At 44.4% G+C, this 26,591-nt stretch overlaps 1 protein-coding gene across 1 annotated transcript in view; it reads right to left on the bottom strand.

Moving 5' to 3' along the window:
- Positions 1-15,894, bottom strand: part of TG (thyroglobulin) — a 241,635-nt gene extending 225,741 nt beyond the window's left edge. The window contains exons 1-8 of the mRNA XM_060127453.1: positions 15,828-15,894; positions 14,726-14,834; positions 13,315-13,412; positions 11,975-12,178; positions 11,451-11,610; positions 5,599-5,705; positions 4,982-5,125; positions 4,606-4,791 (exon numbers count right to left, since the gene is read on the bottom strand). Coding sequence (XP_059983436.1) covers positions 4,606-4,791; positions 4,982-5,125; positions 5,599-5,705; positions 11,451-11,610; positions 11,975-12,178; positions 13,315-13,412; positions 14,726-14,834; positions 15,828-15,894 — 1,075 coding nt within the window. The remainder of the gene's footprint in view (positions 1-4,605; positions 4,792-4,981; positions 5,126-5,598; positions 5,706-11,450; positions 11,611-11,974; positions 12,179-13,314; positions 13,413-14,725; positions 14,835-15,827) is intronic.
- Between the last annotated feature and the right edge of the window lie 10,697 nt (positions 15,895-26,591).

Genomic DNA, 26,591 nt, shown 5'->3' with positions numbered 1-26,591 from the left:
TCATTACAGGGTGACCTCCCCCTCAGGCTGGGCTCAGAGACACCAGCTCACTTTCTGGAACGTTGACCACACATTCACCACCATGAATGGTGTCTCTTCACCAGGTGTCCTGCCTCGCCCAATATTCAAGTCCACCTGGAACCTCAGAATGTGATCTCACTTGGAATGAGCATCTCTGCAGATGTCATTAGTTAAGATGAGGTCATACTGGATTAGGGTGGGCCCTAAATCCAATGACTGATGTCCTTAAAAAATGCCATGTTACAGAGAAGATAGATACACGGGGAAGAAAAACACAGGAAGATGGATGCAGAGGCAAGAGTGAGGCAGCTATAAGCCAATGAATGCCAATGATTGCCAGCAAACATCAGAAGCTAGGAAGGGGCACGGAAGGAGTCTACTCTGGAGCCTTCCGAGGGAGCGCGGCCCCGCTGACACCTTGATTTCAGACTTTTGGCCTGCAGGACTGTGAGAGAATAAACGTCTGTTATTTTAAGCCACCCAGTTTGTGGTCATTTCTTACGGCCCCCCTAGGAAACTACTATACCAACAAATTCCTATTTGTTTTTAATGAAATGTTGTTTTCCAGTATTCTCCTACTGGAATTCTTAATGGCCTTTAATGCTTCATCATATGCTCTTCATGTGGCTTCCAATTCCTCCTTGTGGGTCATTTCATCTAGGCTAACTCGTTTGTAGTCTGTTTGAGGATAAGAACCATACTTTAAGTGCTATTGGTATTTCCCATAATTAGAAATATTTTCCTATGTTTCAACATATTGATACAGTATTTAGGAATTATGATATTTCCCATAATATAATACAATAATGCCCACTCAGCAAACACACTTAGCACATTCTCCCAGGCTTCTTGACCTTCCCTTGAAATTATTAATTAGATAGTATTAACTCAGTTAACTCAATATATGTGTGGTCAGGTCATTCTATCTGAATATCCTAAGTTGACTGTCATCCCATTCAGAGAGAAGATTTTAAATTCAAACTCCGATTGTCTCAGTCACATAGGTGGAAGGGAGAGAGCTCCATTTTTCTCCATAAAACCATAAATCTTAGAAGTCCTTTGCGATCCACCCACCCGCAACTTTTCCAAATAATTCTTTTCCCTCAATTCACATGGGTGCCAAAAAGGAAGTCAGCCAATTTTCCTCTGTAACCAGGCAATAAAGAGCTGGAACTTGCGGTCAGAGAGAGTGAGAAAGACTGGCAACATCTGAACACATAACACATCGTCCATGAGGCCACAGCTTCCTCTAATGGATATTACAGCAAGGTATGGAAGAAATCAAGCTCACGGCTCGGCTTACTCTCTTTCCAAATTAAAAGCATATTGTGTCCATTCATTTGTTATGTAGAGTTACCAAGGCAAAAAAAAAAAAAAAGAAAATTCAGATATTCGTTCCATGTGGCATTTGTTTCCATGGAAACAGGACTGATACACCAGAGAGAAAAAGTAAAAAAATATATATGATCCATGCATTTGGAAGTACTTTTGGTTTTAATTTGGAAGACCACAGTTCTTCATTTTTACCTGGAAATTGGAGGGCACAATATTCTCTGGGTTTTAATAGAACCAAAGTGTAATTGTAAAACTATCTTCAAGGCAGAGCTTCAGAATGTTCTTTTTCTACATCCTCACACTTAGCAGATAGGATGGTACCCAATACTGTGCCAAGAACTCAAAATGTTAAGTTGGAGAAATCAACTGGTTTACCAGGAAGTATTGAAAGAACATTAACACATGTCTATTTTGAGCCTCTAAAAAGACTGTACTCCTCCTTCACTGTTTCAGATCTTGCCCAGGCCATCCAGTTCACCTAAACTGGAAGCCTGCAAGTGCTCCTGGATTCCTCCCACTCCACTGCTAACACCTTTCAGGGTCTCACTGCAAGGTGGAACAGTCTTTTTTTTTTAAGATTTTCTTTTTTTGATGTGGACCATTTTTAACATCTTTATTGAATTTGTTACAATATTGCTTCTGTTTTACGTTTTGGTTTTTTGGCCACGAGGCATGTGGGATCTCAGCTCCCCGACCAGGGATCGAACTCACACCCCCTGCGTTGGAAGGCGAAGTCCTAACCAGTGGACCGCCAGGGAAGTCCCTGGAATGGAGTCTTACTGGGATGCCTGGTGACATGTCTCAAGTCCACACCCTCTTCCACAGCCCGCTACTTCTACTTCAGTATTGCTTCCTGTCCTGGGCTGAATAGGCTCCCCAGAACTCATGTCCTTCCTGGAACCTCAGATGTGATCTTCTTTCAAAACGGGGTCATTGTAGATGTAATGAGTTAAGATGGGGTCCTACTGGAGTAGGCTCTACTACTCTAGAGTGCTCTTAATTATAGGATTAAGTGGGCTCTTAATCCTATACAACTAGTGTCGTTACAAGAAGAGGAGATGAGATACAGAGGCAGACACACAGGGAGACAGCCATGTGACAACAGAGGCAGAGTGTGGAGTTATGCAGTCACGAGCCAAGGAACACCAAAGACTGTTGGCGTACAAAAGAATGAAACAATGCCATTTGCAGCAACATGGATGGACCTAGAGATTATCATACTGAGTGAAGTAAGTCAGACAGAGAAAGACAAATATCGTATGATATTGCTTATATGTGGAATCTAAAACAAGGGTACAAATGAACTTACCTACAAAACAGAAATAGAGTCACAGATGTAGAAAACAAATTTATGGTTACCAGGGGGTAAGGGTGGGGAGGGACAAATTGGGAGTTTGGGATCGACATATACACACTACTATGTATAAAATAGATAACTAATAAGGACCTACTGTATAGCACAGGGAACTCTACTCAGTAGTCTGTAATGGCCTATATGGAAAAGAATCTAAGAAAGAGTGTATATGTATATGTATATGTATAACTGATTCACTTTGCTGTACACCTGAAACTAACACAGCATTGTAAATCAACTATACTCCAATAAAAATTAAAAAATAAAACAATTACGTTTCTGTCTAAAAACACAAAGATTGTTGGCGACTATCACAAACCAGGAAGAGGCAAGGAAGGATTCTCCCCTGAAGCCTTGAGAGCGAGCATGGCCCTGCTGACACCTTGATTTTAGACTTCTAGCCTTTAGAACTGTGCAAGAATAGATTTCTGTTGTTCTAAGCCACTCAGTTTGTGGTCATCTGTTACAGCCACGCCAGGAAAGTAACATAGGCCCCTTATCTCTCTTCAGGACACTGCAATGACCTTCAAACGCCCCACTACCTGCAGCTTGATGCTCCTGTACAATCTGTCCTCCAAAATGCCTGGGCTGTCTTTCCTACACACCAACCCCACATGGCACTCTCCAGCTTAAAAACCCTCAACAGCTCCTCTGACCCTCCAGGATGAAGCCCCCAAGCCTTTGCTTTGCTATGAAAGACCTTACTACCCCTGCCTTTCAGAGTTCCCCACCCCAAACATACTCCAACATGCTTTTTCTCTATCCTTCTCGCGGATTCACTGTTCATTAGCTCACCAATGCCTATTACAGATCTTCCTCCACTGTGGCAGGGTGACATCCTGATAAACCCATCGTAAGCAGAAAATATCATGAAGTCGAAAACGCATTGAATATCCAACATTGTAGCTTAGCCTCGCCTACCTTAAATGTACTCAGAACACTTACATTAGCGTACAGTTGGGTAAAATCATCTTAACACGAAGCCCATTTTATAATAAAGTGCTGAATATCTCATGTAAGTATTTTTTTTTTTTTTGGCCTCACCGTGATGCTTGCAGGATCTTGGTTCCCCGACCAGGATTTGAACATGGGCCCCGGCAGTGAAAGTGCCAAGTCCTAACCACTAGATGGCCAGGGAATTCCCTCATGCAATTTATTGGATACTGTACTGAAAGGGAAAGACAGCATAGCTGTCTGGGTACAGAATGGTCATAAGTGTATGGGTTACAATCGAGTGGCTAATGGGGGGAGCTGCGGCTCACTGCCGTTGCCCATCATCACGAGAAAGTTTCATACCGCATATCTCTAGGCCGGGAAATGATCGAGATTCAAAGCACTGTTTCTACTGAATGTGTATCATTTTCGCACCATTGCAAAGTCAAAAAATTGTAAGTCAAACCATCATAAGTTGGGACCCTTTCGTATTTATATCCTTATAATTTTGTTTCTCCTGCTCTTTGTAGAGAGAACACCTCTCTTTATTTTCCTCCTTCAGGAAACATCTTTATTTTAGAAGATGTTCAACAAGTGTCACCTCTTCCATGAAGCCTTCCTGGATATTTCCTTGTCATACATGCTGCGAGATAGGATTGACCCGGTTCTGCTCTGTGCTCCTTCAGCTATCAGCACACACTTCTCTCATGGCACGTGTACACTTAATTCTTCTACTATTCTCTGAGCTCCCTGAGGAAGCAACCATGCCTGATGCAGGACAAGAAATGTGCTGGAAATTAATGATGATAAACAGGTTTGCATCATGTTGAACCTGAAAGGCCTGTGGGGGCACCCTCAGGAGGCAGTGGAATTAATGGGTTATGAAGAGGTCCATCTGGAGAGACACTTAAAGTCACATAACCTGACGAGAACAAGAGAGGAGGCCTGGAGAGGACACCCACCACAGGACGGAGGCTCCCCTTGACGCCGCGTCCCCTGGATCTCCCGTCCCTGGGCGTCCACACACCAGCACGGTCCATCCCTCTGGCACTGTATCGCCTGGTACTCCCCATCTGGGCGGCAGCTCGGAGCGTAGGGGTGACCGAAGCTGGTGGCTGTAAACCGCTCCACTTCACATTTCGTGGGGCCTACAAGAGATCCGCGTGGTAAAGGAAAGGACAGTTGGTGTGTTTACAGCATGCGTTCTGGGCGCTGGTAAGACTGTTTCAATCACTGCACCCACTTTGCTGGGACAGCCACAGAGACTGCAGCGACTTGAAACCCAAGTGGTTTTCTCCTAGCAGAAACACACACATCTGCCGTCGGCTTAGTACTTACATCGGAATCTGCCAGAGATGACTAGCTGCACCGCTAGGAACCGTCTCTGCAGTATTCGGTACAGGGTGGTCTCAGTGAAGGTGGAAGCAAGGTCCAGGCCAGCAAAAACGGTGTCGTAAATTTCATCGAGTAGCAGCTCCAAACCTGAGCCAAGACAGCAAGCGTTTGGAGGGATGGGTTCATTCAGACAGGAGGCCCTGACCTCGCTGCGTAAACAGATACGAAGAGGCCAGAGCCTCCACTGGCATCATTGTGCTTTGGGTCTGAACAAGGCTTTAATGGTTTTCAAAGTCAGGGCGGCTGTGTATGGTTGCACAGTTTGTTCACAGCACAAGGGAGCACAGCTGAGAGAGTGAGAGATTGCAGTCCATCCTGGGTCCTACTTGCCACGCTTGGAGCTGCATCTGCGCAGGGGAGGGGTGGGTCGGGGCAGGGGCTGGGCACCTCTTTCCAGTGTGTGCAAAGGCACCACGTAGACTAGCAGCAGCTGTGTTTAAAGGACCACCCCTGAAAGTTTGCGAAGGCCACGCCCTCCTCCATATCCAGGGCAGCCCAGCCGCTGTTTCTGATTGACAGGGAGTGACATTTAGGATCTCGGGTCTGGCGAATGCGCTTACCTGTCTCAGCCAGCTCCCGCCCTTGGCTGTCCACACAGTGACAATACCCAGACACCTCCGGAAACCTTCTGCGAAAGGAACTGAAGGTCACAAATGCATCTGGGAACCTAAGAGACAATGGATTTATGACCACCGTTTCATAAAAAGCAAGTCATCATGAGCTCTTCCTGTAGAAATAAATTAATGTGGCCTCATTTCATCTGGGGAAAAGAAATGGCTGCTTCTTTATTTCATGCCATTTGCTCCATGCTTCCTGCAGTAAATGTATTTTTTTTTTTTTCTAAATTGGTTGTCCTTGGCCAGAGCGAGGCTGGACCTGTGAAAATAAAGCTGTGCTTGGCTGTCATCCACTAATTAGCATTTTTCTCACTCGTGGCATTTGACCAATTTATGCCCAAGCGTGTGTCTCATAGGACCAGGCAGAAAACAGTTAATGAGCATTGCATTAACAAGTTCCTTTACCAGAATATAACCCTAGAGACTAAGGGCCAAGTGTGCTTTACAGACATATGGTACACATTGTAGATGATCTCATTTGGGGAGATCAGACGACTTCAGATCCCTTTACAACTTTTCAAGAGCTTGAAAGGAAGCCAGATTCCAGGATAGGAAATTCTTATGTAGGCCATTTCCCAGTCCCACAGTTGAAAAAAACACCAAATCAATGTGACATCACTAACAAGGACTATACATCCCTTGCCATAAATTGAGGAAAAGGATGCCTAAATCCTGCCTGACCCGGCAATTGCTAAAGGGAGCTAATTGGCTGGGCTCCCCATCCTGGAAGTAATATGAAGCCCAGGTGAGTGACGTAAAGCTGTATCAGGAGTTCTTCCCACGTGCAATGACATAGCAACCAGAGAGGATTTGTTCATGTTTATGCAACACTGAGAGATTTATTGTATGCCCTATATAGCAAGTCTATGAAACCAAGTATAGTATGTTTCTACCTACATCTGGAAATATATCCCCAACCAATAAGTTAGCAGAAAAGCAGCTCTCTGCACAGATAGGTCTACTGCTGTGTAATATATTCTAGCAAAATGTTGAAAACAACCTTAATGTCCAAAGATATGAAAATTAAAAGTGAATTATAGTAAACCCCCCAAACAAATGCATGCATAACATTATGTAAAAAGCATAGAATACAAAATGGCATGTACATATACTACAATTGCTCCTATGCACATGAACCAGTATTGGAAGGGAATATATTTTCAGGAACTGCTCAGAGCCTGAACACAGGGTGCACGAGTATTAGTTAATCTGAATGTAAATGAATGCACAAAACAAGACCTATGAACGCACTGTAGAATTATGGATTTTTTCCATGTTGTTGGTCTATGACTATGTGTATGTGAGTTAAATTAAAAAGAATGTTACACTAAGTGAGTTGAATAAAAGAAACTAAAAACTCACTTGGCCCAGTTGCTCCCACTGACAGGAGGTATATGACAGAAGTTCATTCATTGGAACATGGGACAATTCAATTACAAAAGTGCTAATAATAGTAGCATAATTACTTCCATTTATTGAACACTAATCTGTAGAAGACAACCTGCAAAATGTTTAATATATGTTGACTCATTTAATTCATTTAACCCTCCTAAAAGGCAGGTGGTATTTTTTTCATGCCCATTTTAGAGGTTAAAAAAGTGAGGTGTATTGGCCATGGGTCTTGAACCAGTGGTGGGAACGGGGGTTCAAATCCAGGGCTTCACCACCACGTGATCTCTGCTAATGGTGTTACGCAGTGTGTTTGGCTGTACCCAGTTCCTGCCCCATATCCTGAGAGGCAGTCCTCTGTTTTGACACTCTTCTCTCTAGGCTGGACACTGAGCTTTTCCTGGCATCTAATAGACAGTGATGGGTCACTCAGCTGGCCCGAGGTTCTGAAGCCCATTACAGCATGAGGCACGGGAAGTTTAAATCACTCCAGTCCCACATTCCACCAATTCAACCCAGAGACCCATCTCAACCTTCAACTAATGGAAAAGGATGCTTCCCTTTCTTTGGATTTTATCAGGATGAGAATAAAAGAGTCCTCAAGAAGGAAAATTGTAGTGGAGGGGAAAATGATGGCGTTTCTGCTTTTATGTTCAGATTGTGGCCAACACAGAGTTAGAGAAATCACAAATGAGGCTCCGTGCGATACAAAATGTCAGGCCCTGCCAGGCGTCCGGTCCTGCTCACCTGCAGGGTAGGATTCGTGCCCCTGGACCCAGGGAGCCAACACCCCCTACTCAGTCAGATGCTCCAACCCTCTCCCGGATAGCCCCTCCAGACATCTCGCCATTGATGAAGACTAGCAGAGCCCTCCTCAAAGTCAAGCGCTGTGACTCCCACAGTGCCTGGGGCACTGCAGACACTGCAGAGGGTCCTGTGAGGGTAACAGGTGATGAGTCCACGAGGATGTCTCCACACACAGTCGCTCACACGTTCAGGTAACGAGGCCCCTTTACCACATGTTATGACGCATCTGCTCCTTCCCCCTGGATCACCTGTATCGCATGGGTTGCCAAGGCATTTGAAGAAGTTTGAACGAGCTCAGTCACTAAGGACGAGAACTGATAAAGAAACCAACTGAATTTAATTCGGGTCACTAAAGCCTTGATAATGGCATCGGCTCTTAAGCCCTTTACTACAATCTGCTTCGCCAGAATACGCTTCCCTAGTTAGTGGTTAGGTAAGGGCAATGTGAAAGGTGGGGGAGGGGCCAGAAGGACTAGCAAAGCTCACTCCATCACGTCACACCATCATGACATGTTCTTTTGGTCACCGGCCAAACAAGTGTAGTTAACAGCTGCCTTTTTCAAGAGGCAAAAGGACCTGCCTTAAATGGGCAAATGCTGTGGCCAAGTTCAAGTGTAAATCATCACCCAGCACATCAAGAACCCACAACAAACAGGTTGGCAAATGAGGCTTCCAGGCTCCCTGTGGCCCCATGGAAACAGGTCAACTGCCTTACGCCACTTCTCCATGTGAATTTCCCATAGAAATCGCCTCAGATTCAATATGCCAAAAGCAAATTTGTGACTTTTCCTTTCCAGACTCTTCCTGTACCATCCATCCAGAAACCAGACCTTGGAGTCCTCCTTAATGTTTTCTCTCCCTCGCCTCCCATATATGTTCCTTCACCAAGTTCCATGGAGTCTACCAAGTCAATATTTGTCCAATCCCACTCCATCTCACCATGGTCCTCTCCATCACCTGCTCTGGTCCAAGTTGACAGCACCTCTCACCTGGACTAGTACGGTAGCCTCCGAACTTGTAGAGTCGCCCCCAGGCACCCATTCTGCTCTTCCCTGACCCCAGTCCATTCTTTTCAAAATCCAAGTCTGATGGTTAATAAGATATACCCGACTCCCTCTCAGGCTTAAAATTCTTGATGCAGTATTGGGGACGTACTGAAACTAAAAATTACTCCTTGTTTATGTGAAATTCAAATATCACTGGCCATCCGGTAGTTTTTCAACTGGCGACCCTAGGTGTTATATCTAGACTCTCCACGTAGCCTCCGTGGCTCCTGACACTTTGCCCCAGTGGAGTCACTGGGGCTGGCACTGCCCAGGTCTGCTTATCAGAAAATTCCTGAATATGGCTGGGCTTCCAGTAACCAGCCACCTGACCCTTCCCATGACCTTCTTAAATCAGAATTCGCTCAGAGACATGCTTGCTTACATAAAAGAAAGGCTCCCATTTCAAGGGTAAACTTTTTTTGTTCCTTAACAATGGATGCTTAGTCCTGAATGTTTGCCTTTAACTCGACTGCCCTCTGGTGGAAGCAGCTATGAATTGTGCCTCAAGCTGGCACCTGCAAGAAGTTCTTTGATGACTGTAGGCCTACTGTATGCAAGGCTCTGTGCTCTATGCTGTGGGGAACAGAGATGAACTGAGGTTTTGTGGGATGGTAAAAGGAGACAGACAGCTCTGGGACCCACCAACTGTGATTCCTAGGCTAGGGTCCTTAACTTCTGTGCTTCAGATTCCCCATTGTATGCCAGAGACCATCAGTTCCAATTATTTTTGTAAATATTGAAGTAAATGAAAGGATCTCAAATTCCCTGTATATAGTGAACATCCAGTTGAACTTGAACTGAGCACACGTTGGTTTGTATCAATGAGCATCAGTAAATCAGGCTGTTTGCAGATTCCTATGTGCACACGGGCAGGCCTTGTGGGGCGGGGAGGGGAATGTAACCTACATTTGCTGAATGTAACCTACATTTGCTGAAGCTGGTGATCTTCCTCACAGATGCATAATAATTTACAATTTTCGCAGTGGTTTCACAGACAAGGGCTCAGCATATCTTCACCGTGACCTAATGAGCCAGTGTTGTCCTTACAGATGGGGACACTGAGGCTCAGAGAAGTAAGTGACCAGGTCACTTTGCCAGCAGTGACAGAGTCAGAATGAGGGTCACAGGGCAAATGCTATGGGGCCAGGCGGGTAATGCAAACAGATGGAGCAGAGGTATATGGCAGCAGGACACGGAGAGACCCAGAGCAGCGGCGGGGGGCAGCGCTCAGTCCAAAGAGAACCAGCTTCTTGGTGCCATGCGACAATGCATGTAGCCCTCACCCTTGTTCTTCAGAATCAGGAATTCAGAATTTTGTGTGTTATGTAGAACATATAAAATTGCTGATGTTCAACTATTTTTACCTACACAAACGGAAATTTCACAGGATTCTACTTAAAATCCCCCAGTTTTTAAAACACTATGCAGCTCAAAAGAGACTTATATCTGGGACAGTTCTTGGTCACAGGCTTTTATCTGTGACCTCTCCCAGCACATCCCTCTCTCTCATAGGGAAAGAAACTTGTTGTTTTGAAAGCCAGCCACATAAAGGCTCAGGTTCTCCAAGAGAATTCCTATCAGTATTCACAGACTAATATTCTTATTTATTTTCACTCAGAATGTTTCAATTATATCTGAAGTCTGTGCGAGCCCTTTACAGTAATAGAGTAGCCATCTTGAATAACCAGAAGCTATCCAGTTATTTGGGCCAAGATCTATGATGCACCTCCCTTTTCATATTTGTTATTTAAATCTTTAAACTCATTGATAAGTGCAAACATACATGCAATTTATAAAAACGGTCCACGTTTTTTACGGAGCCATCATTTTTCCTTTTCCGCTGGTTCCCTTCTCCACAGCAACCTGACCCTCAAGGCGGCTGTGATAACCACACAGTATGTGCTCATTCATGTTTTTCTCTGCACCCACCTAATCCTATATGGACACAAGCACGATCACATAATATGAACATAATATAGAATCATATATGCACGTGAAGGGACCTGTCTGATGTTTGTTTTCTAAAAATTAAATCCTCTTACATGATCTGTACCTTGTGTATCGTATTATCTTAATGGGCTGCAGAATCCTCTCCGAATCAACTGGAATTGTTGATTTGCCTTTTTTTTAAAAGGCTGCAGAAATATTTATGGCAGGTACACATTTATCCAGCCATCCACCTTGGGTTGTCAGCCACTTTGTTCCCAGTTTTTGGCTACAATAAACAACAATGCAGTAGACATCCCAGAACGTACATCTTCACATTGTGGTGTTTTCATCTCCACGGGCTGGCCGGACCAGAAGGTTCGCCTGTTTTTAATCTGAATGGCTATTGCCAGCCCGCTCTGTGGGGAATGCTGTAGCCCTTCAGTCCGTCACAGCAAAGGAGCGTGAGGCCTCTGTCCGTTCCCACGGGCTGCGTGTCTCACACACACACACGCGCGTGAGCACGCGCGCGTCCCAGCATACAGTCCCAAAGCGAGCGGGAGCTTTGGCAGGAGATGGGAAGGGATGGCCCGTGACGAGCACGCTCAGGGGCCCAGCAGCCCTTACCTGTTGTAGCTGTGGACCAAGTCGAAGATCATCATGTCCGTGGTGTTGACGAACTTGCACTGCACAGACATGAAGGCTCCGTCTGGAGAACACTGGGGCGGGGACTTGTCCCCCACCCCATGGAGGAGACGGCGATTTCTTATCTCACAGCTCCCTGGACCTAAACATTTCCAAGAAAACAATTTTTAATTCTCCCATACAAGGAGGTGTGTATGCTTCTGCAGTGGAGGTGCATGGGTTCATACTACACTCGTGACAGCATCCCAAACAGGGACTAAGGCCTGGGACAGGAGATGCTCCTTGAAATCCTACTTACTCTTCTAATGATCAGCCGGTGAATGTTGCTGTCCACCACATGGAACTATCAGAAGGAATAAAACCTTCCTAAAATCCCTTCCTTCTCTGTGTCGAGGGCCAGGTCCTCTGCCTTTTCTCGGGGAGCCCTGACCCCGTTTTGGTTCCGATATGGGAGGCCGCCCACAGCCTCCACCTCCTCATGGGGTGCTAGTGCTGCTGGGACTTACATCGTGTCGGCCTCCCTCGCTGGCGGGTCCCGTACACCTCCATCCCTTCCGTGTCCACACACCAGCACTGCTCCCGTCGCAGGTCGCACTGCACGGGCTCGTAATCCCCCGAATCCTGACACTGAGGGAGGTAGGATGTGGCCGTGCTGTTGATGTAGCTGCTCAGTAAGATCTGCTGCTTCTGCAGCTGGCAGAACGACAGACCTGTGGCAACAAAGAGTGGCGTCAGAGCAGGACAGCAGGGACGACGTAGGGGTCGTAACCCAGGAGGACCCTTCTCCCTCCCCAGAGGCGGGAAGGCAGGGCAGTCCTTCCCACAGCCCATGGGTGCTTGATGAGCTGGCAACAGCCTCAGGACCAGCGTTCCGACTGCCCAACTCTGTATCCCAGGATTTCTCCTGACATCCTGTGGACCGAGCTTGGAAGGGCAGATTTCATCGTGTCCCATGGGTCCCCAGGACACCCCACAGCCCTGCCACTGCAGAGGTGCAGTGTGAATGGAGTACAGGCTGGCTGTTGACAGCTTGTCTGAATTCAACTTTCCCCGCACACTTGCTGTGTGACCTTGAGGAAGTCTGTCACCTCTCTGTGCCCCACTCACGTTATCTACAGAATTAAAATACAACTGTCTTCTTCAGGTGCATGAGGACTAGTGACGTTAGTGATTACTGCTCCTACTGAATACCTACTGTGGGCCGGGTGTCTTATGCGCATTTTAAATCCTCTCAACCATCACAGTTGATCCTATAGCTGATACCATATTCTTGTTACAGACAAGGAACAAGAACTCAGTGAGAGCATGGGACCCAGCAGCATGCTGGCCCCCAAAACCAGTGCCCAAAACAGAGCTTTGCTCCATTAAAGGATAAGTGGTTCCAAGCTCAGTTTCACAATTTTAAGATGACCAGTGTAAACTGATCTTTGTTTTCGGCTGAACTGTGACATGCTTTAAATGGGGACTGGGCTTTCTCTGACTACTCATCGTAACAACCATTTTAACAGGAAAGTTTTCACCTCAGTCTCAAATTTTAGAAACACCCCAGGTGAAAGAACACTTCCTGTGCACGTGGCTGCTTTCTGGTTTCAGAGATCTTTGATGTCTGCTCCCTGTTGCTTCCTTCTTAGCACCAGGCACCGAGCCTGGCACATGGGGGAATTCAGAGGCGATAGCTAAACAAATGACTTGTCAAGTTGATTTTCACAGCAGTCCTGTAGGAGATAGGGTCGAATTCAAAGGGGAAGATTCAGCAGCCCATGGGGAGACTCACCCTTGACACACCCAAGCCTAGTGCTCTACCCAGGATGTGAGTTGTCCCCAGCGGGTCCCCCCGCCAACTTACAGGATGCAGGCCGCCCAGGCTGCTGGCTGCCGGGCACTTCCCTGCCGTCGGCGTCCACACACCAGCAGGAGCCTCCATCCTTCCCGCACTGGACAGTCCTGGGGGCAGGAGACACAGTCAGGTAGGTACCTTTCTTCTTCCTTTCCATCCCTCCAAGCTTTAATTCATTTAAACTGGGAAGAGATTGGTGTGGAGCAGGGCAGGTGACTAGAGAAAGGGAAAGCGCTGACACCTGTGACAGCCCCGCACATTCATTCTCCACCAGGCCAGTCTGCCAGCCCTGTAGCAAAGGCCACCCTGGTGTCCACGCTCCTGCCCCATGGAGGCTGCAGGGGGTAAAGGTGCCCCTTACGTGGACCAGAAGTGGGCAGACAGTGGCCTGGGTTATGGTTACTCAGGAAGCGCTCCATGGGTCTCCAAGGGGAAGTGATGGCTAAACTGAGGCGGAGGGGCGGACAGGTGTTATACCAGGGGCCTAAGAAGGTAAAAGGTGTTCCAGGTAAAGAGAACTTCGTATGCAAAACCTTCTGAGGAGGAGCAGGGCTGGCTTGAACCTGCACGTGGCCAGGAAAGAGACACGAGAACAGCTAGATACTGATTAAATAAGGCGGCAAAGGTGAACCATCCTCCTAAACCCTCTGCTCCAGAATTCCCAGAGCTCCAAGCAGGGACTGGCCTTCGCACTGGCCTTCGCTCTCGAGAGTAGGTAAGCGCTTCGTTAGGCACACAAAGCAAGCTTGTGAATAAAATGGAGCTGGGGTGGCGGGTGACGGATGTCTCAGGGATGTTTCCCAGAACACAGCCCTAGAGACGGAGTTCCCCTTGTTCAAGCGTGGCTGGAACAGCGTGGGGAAAGTGAAACACATGCAAAGGGTTCCTGTGTGTTATCACTCCACTCTCCCGGGACAGAGTCCCGGGCCCCAAGTTCTTGTGAGGGCAGCCAAAAACCCCTTTCAGAGAGGAGCCCAGTGGGGAGACAGCGTCATGCAGCCCAGAGGGCCAAACTCAGCACAGCTTGGAGGCAGCCACTGACCTGAGAGTTCAGAGGCCCCTGCTTCCCTCCACCTCTGACTCATCAAGAGGATGCAGGGAGGAGAAGAGGCACCAAAGCATCCGTCATGTGATCTCCCCACCCCGGCGCCCCTTATTAAAGTAAAGCTTTGGCAGGAAAGGAGGGGGCATCCTTAGTTCTGGCTGGAATGGAGCATGGGTTGGGGCACTCTGGCTCAGATGACTCAGTGTTGATTAGTCTGAGGATCTGAGTGGCAGGCACCCTCCAGGTGACAGTAGCCACATCTCACGTTCAAGGAGGAGAGTAAAGGGAGGGTGGGAAGGGTGGACGGGGGACAGGAATGAGATGTGCTTTAAGGCCTCCAAGGCCCCTGAGTCCACATGGCTGGAGTAGCCTTACTGGAAGCTGCCATCCTCAGCGCACTGGGGAACGTAGTCTGCTCCCTTCAGAAAGGCCGCCTCCCTCTGCTGCTCACACGGACGGAGAGGCTGGGCGTCCACCTGGTACTCTGCACAAAGGAAGTGATTCATCAGAGAGGAGTTGCTGGTCTGGATTCCAGTAAGAGAGACGGGCTCCCTAAAGGCACAGATGCTCTTCCGGGTTTTATTTCTAGCACCATCATCAAGTATGTTCTAACTTGCAATTTTGCAGCTACTCACACTTTTTCCAAGTATGACATTGGCTCCCGTAATCCCCTGGGAGGCATTATCTCCACCTTACCCATGTGGCCCTAAGACTTGGGCAGGGAATGTCCTCTGTTCAAGATCATACAGCTGGCAGGAGAAGGATTCAAAGTGAACCCTTGGATTGCACGTTCCCCCAGCGAGCAGCTGGGTCAGGTCAGAACACCATAAAGGAGATGCTCTTGAATTTACCAAGGCACTCCCTGCGAACAGAGCACCTTCCTGGTCCCGCATGGGAATACCAAATAACTCCCATGTGTCTTATTTTCCATGGAGAATGTGTGTAACATGCAGGAGCTTATGCAGAAATCAGTCACAACTGCTTACTTTCCCAGTGAGGAAGCAAGCTGAGACTTATCCGAAGTCACAGGCTAAGTGGCTGAGCCGCAGCTAGAACTTAAGTCTATTTCATGCCACCAGTAGATTTGTGTTTTTCACTACCTGCTATTTCTCAAATATCCCACACGGATAACCTAGTACTTGAGATCTCTAAGAGAATAAAAAAAAACAACAGCAATGCCAAAATTTGCCAACAGGGTGGGGTGGGGGAGAGATAGAATCCGACGAGGAATATCTGGTTTCCCATCTCCTCTCCACAAATCACTGACTCCGTGACCTCAGACCATCCAGTTTCCCTCTCAAGACCCTCTGTCTCTTCATCTGAAAAGGGAAGAGCAAGTAACTGAACTCGGGACACTGTGAGGATTAAATGAGATCACAGAGGTTCCAAGGCCCTGGGGCAAATCCTGGCTAACAAGGGGCTGGCCTGAGAGCTCCCTCCTGACCCAACGCTCCATGGCCTCAGGCTCGGAACTCACCAAAGCTGTTGGCTGACACCAAGCAGGCTGAGCCCAGCAAACTGAAGACCGCCAGGGCCAGGGCCATTTTCCTGGGCCCTTCCAGGCACGAAGAGGTAGAAGCCGCTGCCTCCTTGGGCTCTGGCCAGGGAGCCTTTATAGAGCTGACGGGGGTGCCCCCAGCCCACCCGCCACTGGCGCTCAGTGAAGCAGCGCCGCCCTGTTTTCTCTGCTGGCCACGAGGAGGTCCTCCACCTGCGTCTGCTCCCTCTGAGGACACTCATGTGGCCAGTGGGCGATGAGAATCTTGTGCAGCTGTCGGGGAGGAGAACTGGGGGGCATGGCTTCAAAATTCATCTTCAGGGGTAAAGGCCAAAGCTCTGCGGCTTTCTGGGCAACGGGCTCAGGCCCACCATGAAGGAAAGGCAACCCCGCCTCCCTTCCCCCTCCTTCCTTCCTCCTTCCTTCCTCTCTCCCTCCCTCCCTTCCTTCTTTCCTTCCAACAATGTTTCTTTAGAGCCCAAAAGTGTAGCAGACAGTATTCTAGGCAATGAGGATATGGCAGAGGACAAAAAAGGCAGAACCATTAATACAGACTGTACGAATTTTAGTTAGAGAAGCCAGACACATGCACACACACATTCATATTCATATTTATCCTCCTCTCCCTTCTGTCCCAGGACTTCAGATGTCGCCAACCAAAAAAGAGCAGGAACTGTGTCTTGCACATGAAGCCTGCACATCAGTGTGTTTTCTCCGTTTGCTTCTCCACCGGAAGGGGTAGGGGATGGAGGCTCCCTCCACAGGTGCTCAGAAGGAAGCGTGGGCAGGTCTTGAAGAGCACTTGGCCGTGGGGTCAGGGAGATAACTAACAACGAGACTTAGATTTCAGGCAAAGGTGATTTGAGAAGGTGTGTTCGCATTTACTGGAAAATTAGAACTCCCCCCGTGTGGCCCCTTGCTATCCCCATTACACGGGGTAGTTCTACACATGCTATGGAGACCCTATAACAATATAATAAGCGTAGCCTTCTGCAGCCCCTGCCATCTCTCCAGGTCCAGGTGTTCTAAAGCAGACGAGTTTTCTAAAACATTGAAATCACGGTTAGAGGTCTACCAGAAACCCCACTCACCATGATTCCTACCACCCCCAACACGCATGCACGGACCTTGCACAGGTCAGCCTGTGTGCTGAGTCATTCTCGCTGGTCTGGCCTCTGGCAAGCAACAGAGTGGAGTCAATGAGGGTGAAAGCGTGCAGCCAGTGAGCCAGAGCCACATGGGCTTCCTTCAGAGTCAGCATGACGCATACCTGGAAGGAGAGGTGCTTCTCTCCACCCAAGCGATGGAGCGGTAAGCTTGGAGAGAACCACACCAAGACGCTGCCTCCTCACCATGAAAACCCCTTTCTCATGATGACTCAGCTCCTTGTCACTGCTCTCACCTGATTCCCCCTGAGCTGGGAGGACGTACAAGCTTTTGTGGTAACTCTGAGTGGCAGTGCCCTGGTCTGGTCTCCCCTAGTCTGCTCCTGGCTCAGGCCTCCATCACTCTGGCAGGCTCTTCACCACTGGTCCTGTCACCTCTCCCTCCCTCCTCGATCCTAATTCAATCACTTAGTCTTCTCGTTCATCTCCTTCATTCTTAAAGACTAGGGTGCTAGGTATAATAAGCACCTACTGGGGATTTGGGGGAAATGGAGAATAATTGGAATCCAGAGGAGGAAATTGCTTCAAAACAAACATCAGATGCCACTCTTTCTGGCCCACCACAGAGAACTGCTTACCAGCCATCTCTCCTAGAGCTCCGCTTGATGCCATGCTGCTGGGTCCCCTGCCACTGCCTTGGACAGCTACTCTCATCTCCCACATAACCAGTGACTCAAAGCCACATTCCTCTTTCTCCTTGGTTGCCAGAGCAATAATCAAAATTCCTGGAACTAGACTTCTGCTTCCAGAAGATGGAATAGACACATTTTTTCCCTATTGCTCCTGCTAAGTACATCTAAAACCCCTGGATATTATATGTAACACAAACAGAAGAAGACACTAAAAGATGGATAGAAGAAGACAGCCATCAAGCAACCTCAGGACCAGAGGAACAATATGGTAGCAAGTTCCCTGAATGTTATTTTGCCTCATCTATCTCAGACTGGGTGTTAGAGAAGACAGCAACCAGAAATGCCAATAAGCACAGACCCCCAAAAAAGCCCCGAGAAAAGCTTTTCGAGCCAAAGGTCCAGGAAAGGGGAGCCTGGCAAGACAGAAAACTTTTAGACAATAATTGCTCTATTCCAGCAACCCTCACAGGAAAACACTGTGGCTCCACCCCAACCCATGCCAGCAAAAGCCAGCGGGGGAGACTTGGGAATTCCACCCTTGCCAAGTTAAGGAGGCTCTCCAAGCCCCCACCAGGGTGGTGACTGAAAGGCCATGTGAGAAGCCAGAATTTTTACCCCAGTTGGGCTGGAATGAGCCCCCTCTCTCTGTGGGGTCAGTAGAGACCACATGGGCAGCCTGAACTTCCACCCACTCCCAGCCAGCAACAGTAAGGATGACAAACCTCCCAGCTAGGGTTGCATCAGCATTGACCGACAGGGGAGCCTAAACTCCCACACCCAACCAACTGATATCTGTCAGGGGGCAATGGAGATGGAGCAAGAATTTGGACATCTATCCTTACGAACAGCAATGAGGTGGTGTCCCTTTTCTCCCACCTCAGTGATATCAAGAGTTCTACTAAAACAGAAGATTTAATAAGATCTAGGTTTTCTTAACACACACCCGAACTGTCCAGGTTTTAACCAAAAATCACTCATCCTACCAAGAATCAGGAAAATATCAACTAGAATGAGAAATGACAGTCAGCAAATGCCAATACCAAGATGATACAGATATTAAAATTATTTTAAAAGAATTTTAAAGCAGTCATCATAAAAATGCTTCAACGAACAATCATGAACATACTCAAAACAAGTGAAACTATAGACAGTTTCAGTAAAGGCATAGTCACGAACAAAGAAACAGAAGATGTAAAAAAGAACCATATGGAAATTTTAGAGCTAAAAAATAAAATAACCAAAATTTAAAAACTTTATATACGGGTTAAACAATAAAGTAGAAGGAACAGAGCAAAGAATTCATGAACTTGAAGACAGAACAATAAAAATGACCCAACCTGAACAACTAGACAGAAATGTATCAAGGACACAGAAGAACTCAACAGCACCATCAACCAGAGGATCTAATCAACATTCACAGAACACTCCACCCCACGAGAGCAGAATACACATTCTTCGCAACACCCGTGGGGCATATACTAAGATCATATCCTGGGTCATAAAACAAATCTCAACAAATATGAAAGATTTGATGTCATACTCTGACTACAATGGAAATGAACTAGAAATCAATGCCAGAAAGACAACAGTTCTTTGAACAAAATTTTCAAACAACTAAACATCAGACTTGTAAATAATCCATGGGTCAAAGAAGAAGTCTCAAGGGAAATTTAAAAATATATTGAAGTGAATGAAAATGTAAACACAACATATCAAAATTTGTGGGACACAGTTAAAGCAGTACTGAGAGGGAAATTTATAGCACAATGTTTACATCAGAAAAAAAGGAAAGTTACCTGCCAAACTGGTAACTAACAACATCCATGGAAAAGTAAGGGGTGGAATAAGAGACCAAGAGCACTTAGGGGAAAATCCCTTCTCATGGACTGAAAACCAAGAACAAGGCAGGGCATTTACCTTCTAACAATTCTCTAACATACTCCTCCATCCATAAATCCAATAGTCTTAACCATTAAAAGCAGAATGGTTAAGTCTTGGAGAGGAAAAGATCATCCATCAGAGTAGTCCTACTCCCACCTCAATGAGATCCTACCAAGAGTACCAATGGCATGGCCATCAAGCTACTTGATCTCTCCATGCCCCAATTTTTCCATCTACGAAGTTGTAATGTTATTAGTGCCCAAACTCATAGGATGATGTGATTACTAAATACATAAATATAAGATGCATAGTGCAGGGCCTGGCACACAATAAGCACTCAATGTTCTTTTTCTTGTAAAACTGAGAAATTTCCAGTGGTGGGAGCACCAGACATCAGTCAACATACTTAAAATCTCAACTTCTATCTCCTCTTTAAGCCCAATGTGCTGCACTGAAGGCAGGTGTTTATCTGGCAATACCTCATCCACTAGCTTGGGTGGGCAGTCATTCACAGCCTTGTCCCACGCTGACTGCCATCCTGGAATTTTGCCACCCTCTTAAACCTTAGCCTTGGCAATGTTTCCTCCTCATCACCATTTTTTTCAGCTGCAGAATCATTCTCAGTTCATTGAAGCTTTTGAAGTCCATGGCACCATGGAACTGGTGGGACCATGTCAACTGAAAGAAAAATGCCCAATGTAAGAGTTGTGAGTTTTTTTTATTCAGGAATCTTGCTGAGGACTGTAGCCTGGGAGATGGCCTTTTAGTAGTTCTGAAGATGTAGGGGAGAAACCAGCTTCTAAATGCTTTTTGCCTAGGGAATACATGTAGGCAGGCATACATCTTGATAAAAGACTACTGCTAGTCACAAAGAACAGATACCTTGAGTTAATAATTTAGTGCTTTTCTATGTACGGGAAGATGCAAGAATCTGGGTTCATTAAAATTCTTCCTGAGATATACATCTACCTACCTTATCTAAGGGGCCTGTTTTCCCAAAGCACAGAGTGCCTCATTCTGTTCTTCATCCTGAGTTCCTCGCAGGGTGCATAGTGAGTCATTGACTGCAGTGCCTGACAACTTAATCCTCGTAGAACTGGGTGATGAGCAACACTCTTTGTTCTTGTTTGCAGCCAGAAGCCTGATGCTCCTGAATCACTGCTCCTCCTCACTTTCAACTCTTCAGGTCTTGAGCAGTATGTGTTTTGCTGTATTATTTTGTGCAACAGAGGAATATGATGCTGACATTTTAATTTCCATGGTGGCTCTCCTTTTGCTTTCAGGAAAGCTCAGCCTATTTTCTAACGCTTTAAATAGCTTCTTAAGTCACGCACTTCTCTTCTCTGGTTCATTTTGACTGGTATTGTTCGCTGGATTTGAGTTTCTCTTTCCCCTTTTCCTTATGGAAAATACATATATTTAACATCTATGTCTCATGTATGTCTCTAGGTTTTGTCCTTTTGGGTCTCTCAAGTTGGAAGAGATAAAAATCATGAAGCTCAGGGACTGGCAGAGCATCAGTTATTCAGCCCAATCTTGTCTGCTGCCATTTCCTCTGCTGTCACAGTCAAGGCATTCTGCCGTCCAAACACGGATGCTGTCTTGTTCTGCCAGGCTTCCCTTCAATGGGTTTCTTATCTGTGTGCCTTAACTTCAGAGTCAACATGTGATAAATTTCTCAGGCATGTTCCTCAGGGCATAAGTACTATCTGTATTTCTACCTCTGCACGAAGGTGGCTGCCTCACCTTGAAACTCACTGAAATTACTTGGAGTATTCTGTGCTGATCTTCCTGGTCCAATCTTCTCACATCTGTCTAGATTTTCTGTAAGCATCCCACACAATGGCCCATTCAAGGTGTTGGAGAGAAGACATTTTCCTTTACTCTTCTAGGTTCTTCTCGCTAGTCCAAGAATTAAGTCAACATGAGACAAATTAACAGGGGAAAATCAAAAGTTTAATAACGTACACATGAGAGAGACCCACAAGAACTGAATAATGTGCCCAAATGGCCTAAATCCTCACCTTAAATACTATCTTCAGCTACAGACAAACAAGGATATTAGGGGTAGCGATCTGGGACTTCAAAGGGGAGGAAAGCAATTGGCATGGAGATGGAAAAGCAAATATTTGGTAAACAAATGCTTGCTGGGCCAAGCAGAGACAATGAGACCCAGAGTGGACTCTCATCTCCAGGCCCTGCTGAGCTCCCCCACCCCACTCAGCCCATATTCTTTGCAGAGATCTCCAGTGACAGCTCTGTTCTGGAACAAGCCCTGTATCTAAATTCTCTTAGGCAGTTACGAGGAAGCTCAAAGTTTCTTCCTGAGTCTTTTGGGCCTTGATTGTTTTCAGCTCAAAATAACCCACATTGCCGAAGAGACATCTGGGGGTGGCAAATTTTGCTCCCCTATAAAGGGATGGTTCCCCCTCACTCTTACTGTGAGCCCTCCATTTGTGGCTTTAAGTTGGAGCTTCTCAATAGTCTCCTCATCTCCTTACATTTCATTTACCTATAAGGTCTCCTTAGTTTCCTCCCTAGAAAATATTTGGAAATATGCAAAAATTCTAGGATTAATAAGTCAGTTTGACAATGTCATAGGATACAAGATATAAAAAAATCAATTTTATTTATATTCTAGTAATTAAACATCTGAAAACAAAATTGAGAAAACAGTTCCATTTACAATATCATCAAAAAGAAGAAAATACTTAGAAATAAACTTAACAAGTGCAAAATCTGAACACTGAAAACTACAAAATTTTGCTGAAAAAAAATACAGAAATCCTAAACAAATGGAGAAACACAGCATGCCCTTGGATCAAAAGACTCAATAGTGTTAGAATGGTAACTGATCTGTAGATTCTGTGCAGTTCCTGAGAATGGTAACTGATCTGTAGATTCTGTGCAGTTCCTGTCAAAATTCCAGCAGGTTTTTAAAAGAAGGTAACAAATCTGATCCTAAAACTTTTATAGAAATGCAAAAAAACCAAAGTTGGCAAAAACAGGTAAGAAAGAACATAATTAAAGGAATTACACCATCCAATTGATTCCAAACCTTACTCTTAAGCTACAGTAATCAAGATAGTGTGACATTTGCATAACGACATATAGATCAATGGGAAGAGTATGGAAATAAACCTACATAATTATGGTCAATTGATTTTTAACAAAGGGACCTAGGTAATTCAAAGGGAAAATAATATTTTTAACAAAAGGCACTGGAGCAATTGGATATCTACTTGCAAATTAAAAGGATGGATCACTTCACACCTATTAAAATGGTTAACATCCAAAACATTGGCAAACACCAAATAAACACTGGCAAGGAAGGATGTGGAACAACAAGAACTCTCCTTCATTCAACTGACCGTATTTTTTTAGGTTGATTTCTAGATTCCCTATTCTGTACTATCAATCTACATCTCTATCTTTATGCTACTTCTATACTGTCTTGGCTACTATAGCTTATTAAGCCACCAAATCAGAAATTATATGTCCCTCAACTTTAGTTCTTCCTTTTCAAAATTGTTCAGGGCATTCTAGGTCCTTTACATTTCCATATAAAATTTAGAATCAGTTCACTAATTTCTATTTCAAAAAGTCTGCTGGGATTTTACTCGGGATTGCATTATATCTATCAATCCATTTTGGGAGAACTGACAAATGTTAACAGTACTGTGTCTTCCAATCCATGTTCTTAGTGTATCTTTCTATTCATTTATCTCGTCTTTATTCTAGGCATTGTTTTGTAGTTTTCTCTGTACAGGTTCTGCATGTTTTCAGATTTACTGTTAAGTATTTTTTTTTATGCTATTGAAAATGGCATTTAAAAAATTCTAACTTCCAATATCTCCTTGCTAATGTACAGAAACATTAGTTCTAGTGGCATTTTGATAGGCTCCTTAGACTTTTCCAGGTACACAGCATGTCACCTGCAAATGTTTCTTCTTCCTTTCCAAGTGCTATGCCTTTTATTTTTCCTCCTTTATTGTCCAGTGCCATATTGCACTAGCAGGACCTCCAGATTGATGTTGGATAATAATGGTGATAGTGGATATTCTGGACTTGTTCCTTATTTTAGAGAAAAGTATTCATTTACCATTATGAGGTTTAAGTTTCTTGATAGATGCCCTCTATTGTAATGCAAATTCTTTTCTATTCCTTTTCTGGTAGTTTTTAATCTTGAATGGATGCTGAAATTTATGAAAACCTTTATCTTAATTTAGTGAGATTAACGTAATTTCATTATTTTACTGACATTAAACCAACTTTGTATTGGTTTCCTTGTATTGGTATTCCTGTGGAATACCCAACTTGATCTTGATATATTATCCTTATTGTATATGACTGGGTTCACATTGCTAATATTTTGTGGGGACTGTGTCTATGTTCAAAAGGGATATGTATTAGTCTGTAATTTCCTTTCCTTGCAGTGTTTTTTTCTGGTTCTGGAATGAGGTCAAAGTTGGTCTTGAAACAAGTGTTCCTTTCTTCTCTATTTTCTGTCAGTGCTTGTGTAAAATCAAGTTTTCTTCCTTAAATGTTTGATAGAAGTCACATTTAAGCCTGGAGTTTTTTGGTTTTTTTTTAAAAGAAGGGATTGGGTCCTTTTTTTTTTTTTAATTTGTTTATTTTTAGCTGCATTGGGTCTTCGTTGCTAGGCACGGGCTTTTTCTAGTTGCAGTGAGCAGGAGCTACTCTTCATTGCAGTGCGTGGGCTTCTCACTGCAGTGGCTTCTCTTGTTGCGGAGCATGGGCTCTAGGCGCATGGGTTTCAGTAGCTGTGGCAAGCAGGCTCAGTAGTTGTGGCTTGCAGGCTATAGAGCACAAGGCCTGGAGTTCTGAGGGAACATTTTCAATTTCAAATTCAATTTATTTAATTTCTTGAGTCAGTTTTGCTAACTTGTATCTTTTGAGGAATTTCTCTGTTTCATGTAAGCTGTTAAACTTATTGGCACTGGTTTTTCATAATACCCTTTAAAAAAAACTGTATGTTTTAATGTTCCCGCTTCCATTCTAATTTCCGATCAGTCTATGTAGGAGTTAACCAATTTTATCGTTCTGTGCAAAGAATCAGCTTTTTCATTTATATTGATGCTTCCCTACTATTCGTCCATTTAGTATTTCATTGATTTCAGCACATTTCTTTCTTTTTCCATTTATTTTGGTTTTAATTTGTTTGTTTTTCTAGTTTTTTTTTAATCTTAAACCAGTGATTTTGTACCTTTTGTATTTAAAATGTCTATTTTTTTAATTGAGGTATAATTGACATTAGTTTCAGGTGTACAATAAGATTCAATATTTGTATATATTGCAAAATGACAAGTCTAGTTAAAATCTGTACCTTGCTTTTTATTATAAGCATTTGAAACTGTAAATTTCCCTCTAATATTGAGCTGCATCCCACAAATTTTAACATGATGTATTTTCATTTTCATTCAATTAAAAATATTTTCTAATTTTACTTGTAACTTTTTTGAGTCATGGATTGTTTTACAAGTATGTGATAATTTCCAAACACTTTGGGGTTTTTTCAGTTATCTAATACTGATTTCCAGTTTAATTCCATTATTGTTGGAGAACATTTTATGCATTTCAATTTTAAATGAGTTCAGAGCTGTTTTATAGTCTAGTATGTAGTCCATCTTTTTGAGTGTTCCATGTGTATTAAAGAGGAAATTTGTATTCTCACGTTGTTGGGTGGAACATTCTATCAATGTCAATTAGGTCAAGTTGAGTGTTCATCTTTGTTCAAGTCTTCTATCCTGATTTTCTGTCTACTTGTTCTATCAATTAGTGTTAAAGGAGGGCTAAAATCTTCAACTATATTTGCAGATTTTTCTATTTTCTATTCAGCGATATTAGTGTTTGCTTCATGTATTTTGATACTCTATTAAGAAGCCTATAAATACGTTTTAAAAATGCAATTTACTTTTCTGTGTGTATGTGGACAAAAGTACAAGAGGATGACAAAGGCCTGTAAGTATAAAAGAAGATAACATTCTATTAGGAAGCAAACTGGAAAGGCAGAAAACAGAATATAAAATTTGTAAAGTTTTCAAATGTTAAAGAAGAGCTTGCTCATGTATTTTTAAAATAGATGTTGGTAAGTAGCAAAATTGTATCGATTGTATTGTATACATTTTAAAATGATAACAGGTTGATTTTAATAGGCCAATATTTATAAATTAGAAATCACACTCTTTGCAACTGTTTACATTTATGATGAACAATTTCAAATGGCAGAATCAAAGCCCCACTGCCCATAGCACTGTTCTCAATTGTGCATATTTACCTTGGCTTTTTCCTCCCCTTCCCTACTTTTCCCCCTTCCTCACTCCAACTTCCTTAGATGACTCACTCCAACTTCCTCTTAAATAAACAAAATACACTTAAGTCTTGTCTCCAGATCTCCAGGTACCAGAAATGAATTACAATTTTTCAAAATTCCTACAGAGAGGTCACAGTCAAAAAACATTCAAAGACCACCACTTTAATTAACATATATATTCTATGTCCCCCAAACCTCTCCACCTACATACAAGTCTAGTTATCTTTCCTTTCTTTTGCCTCTGTGGTTCCTTATACTCTTTGCTATCACCTATCTCGTTGAAAAAAAATTTTTTTAATGTTTCCGTTAGCCTGTAGACTGTGGTTCCATTAACATTAACTCCATAACCAACCATATGACTTAATGGCTGGCACACAGATGGCATTCAATGTGTCCCCTATATTTAATTTTCAACTTTGTAATTTAAATACTTTATTTGCTTCATTTAACTCGCAAAACCAGGTTCTAGCCTAAGTATTCTTCCCATTTTATACGTAAGAAAACCAAAGCTCAGAGAGATCACTGCTGGTAAACCGCCAGAGTGAAAATCTGAGGAGAGAATTGCAAAGCTCACGCCTGCTCCACTACAGGAAATATATGATTCACTGACGTGGTTCCTGCACGTCAGTACAACGCAGGATACTATAAGAGGCCTTCAACAATGGACTGCTTCTCTTAGGAAGAGAAATTGAAACCTGAAGAACTGTCTGCATTTATAGAGACACAACAA

Source organism: Lagenorhynchus albirostris, chromosome 17 (assembly GCF_949774975.1).
Source record: "Lagenorhynchus albirostris chromosome 17, mLagAlb1.1, whole genome shotgun sequence".
NCBI lineage: Eukaryota > Metazoa > Chordata > Mammalia > Artiodactyla > Delphinidae > Lagenorhynchus > Lagenorhynchus albirostris.
This window is presented reverse-complemented; position numbering and strand designations above follow the sequence as displayed.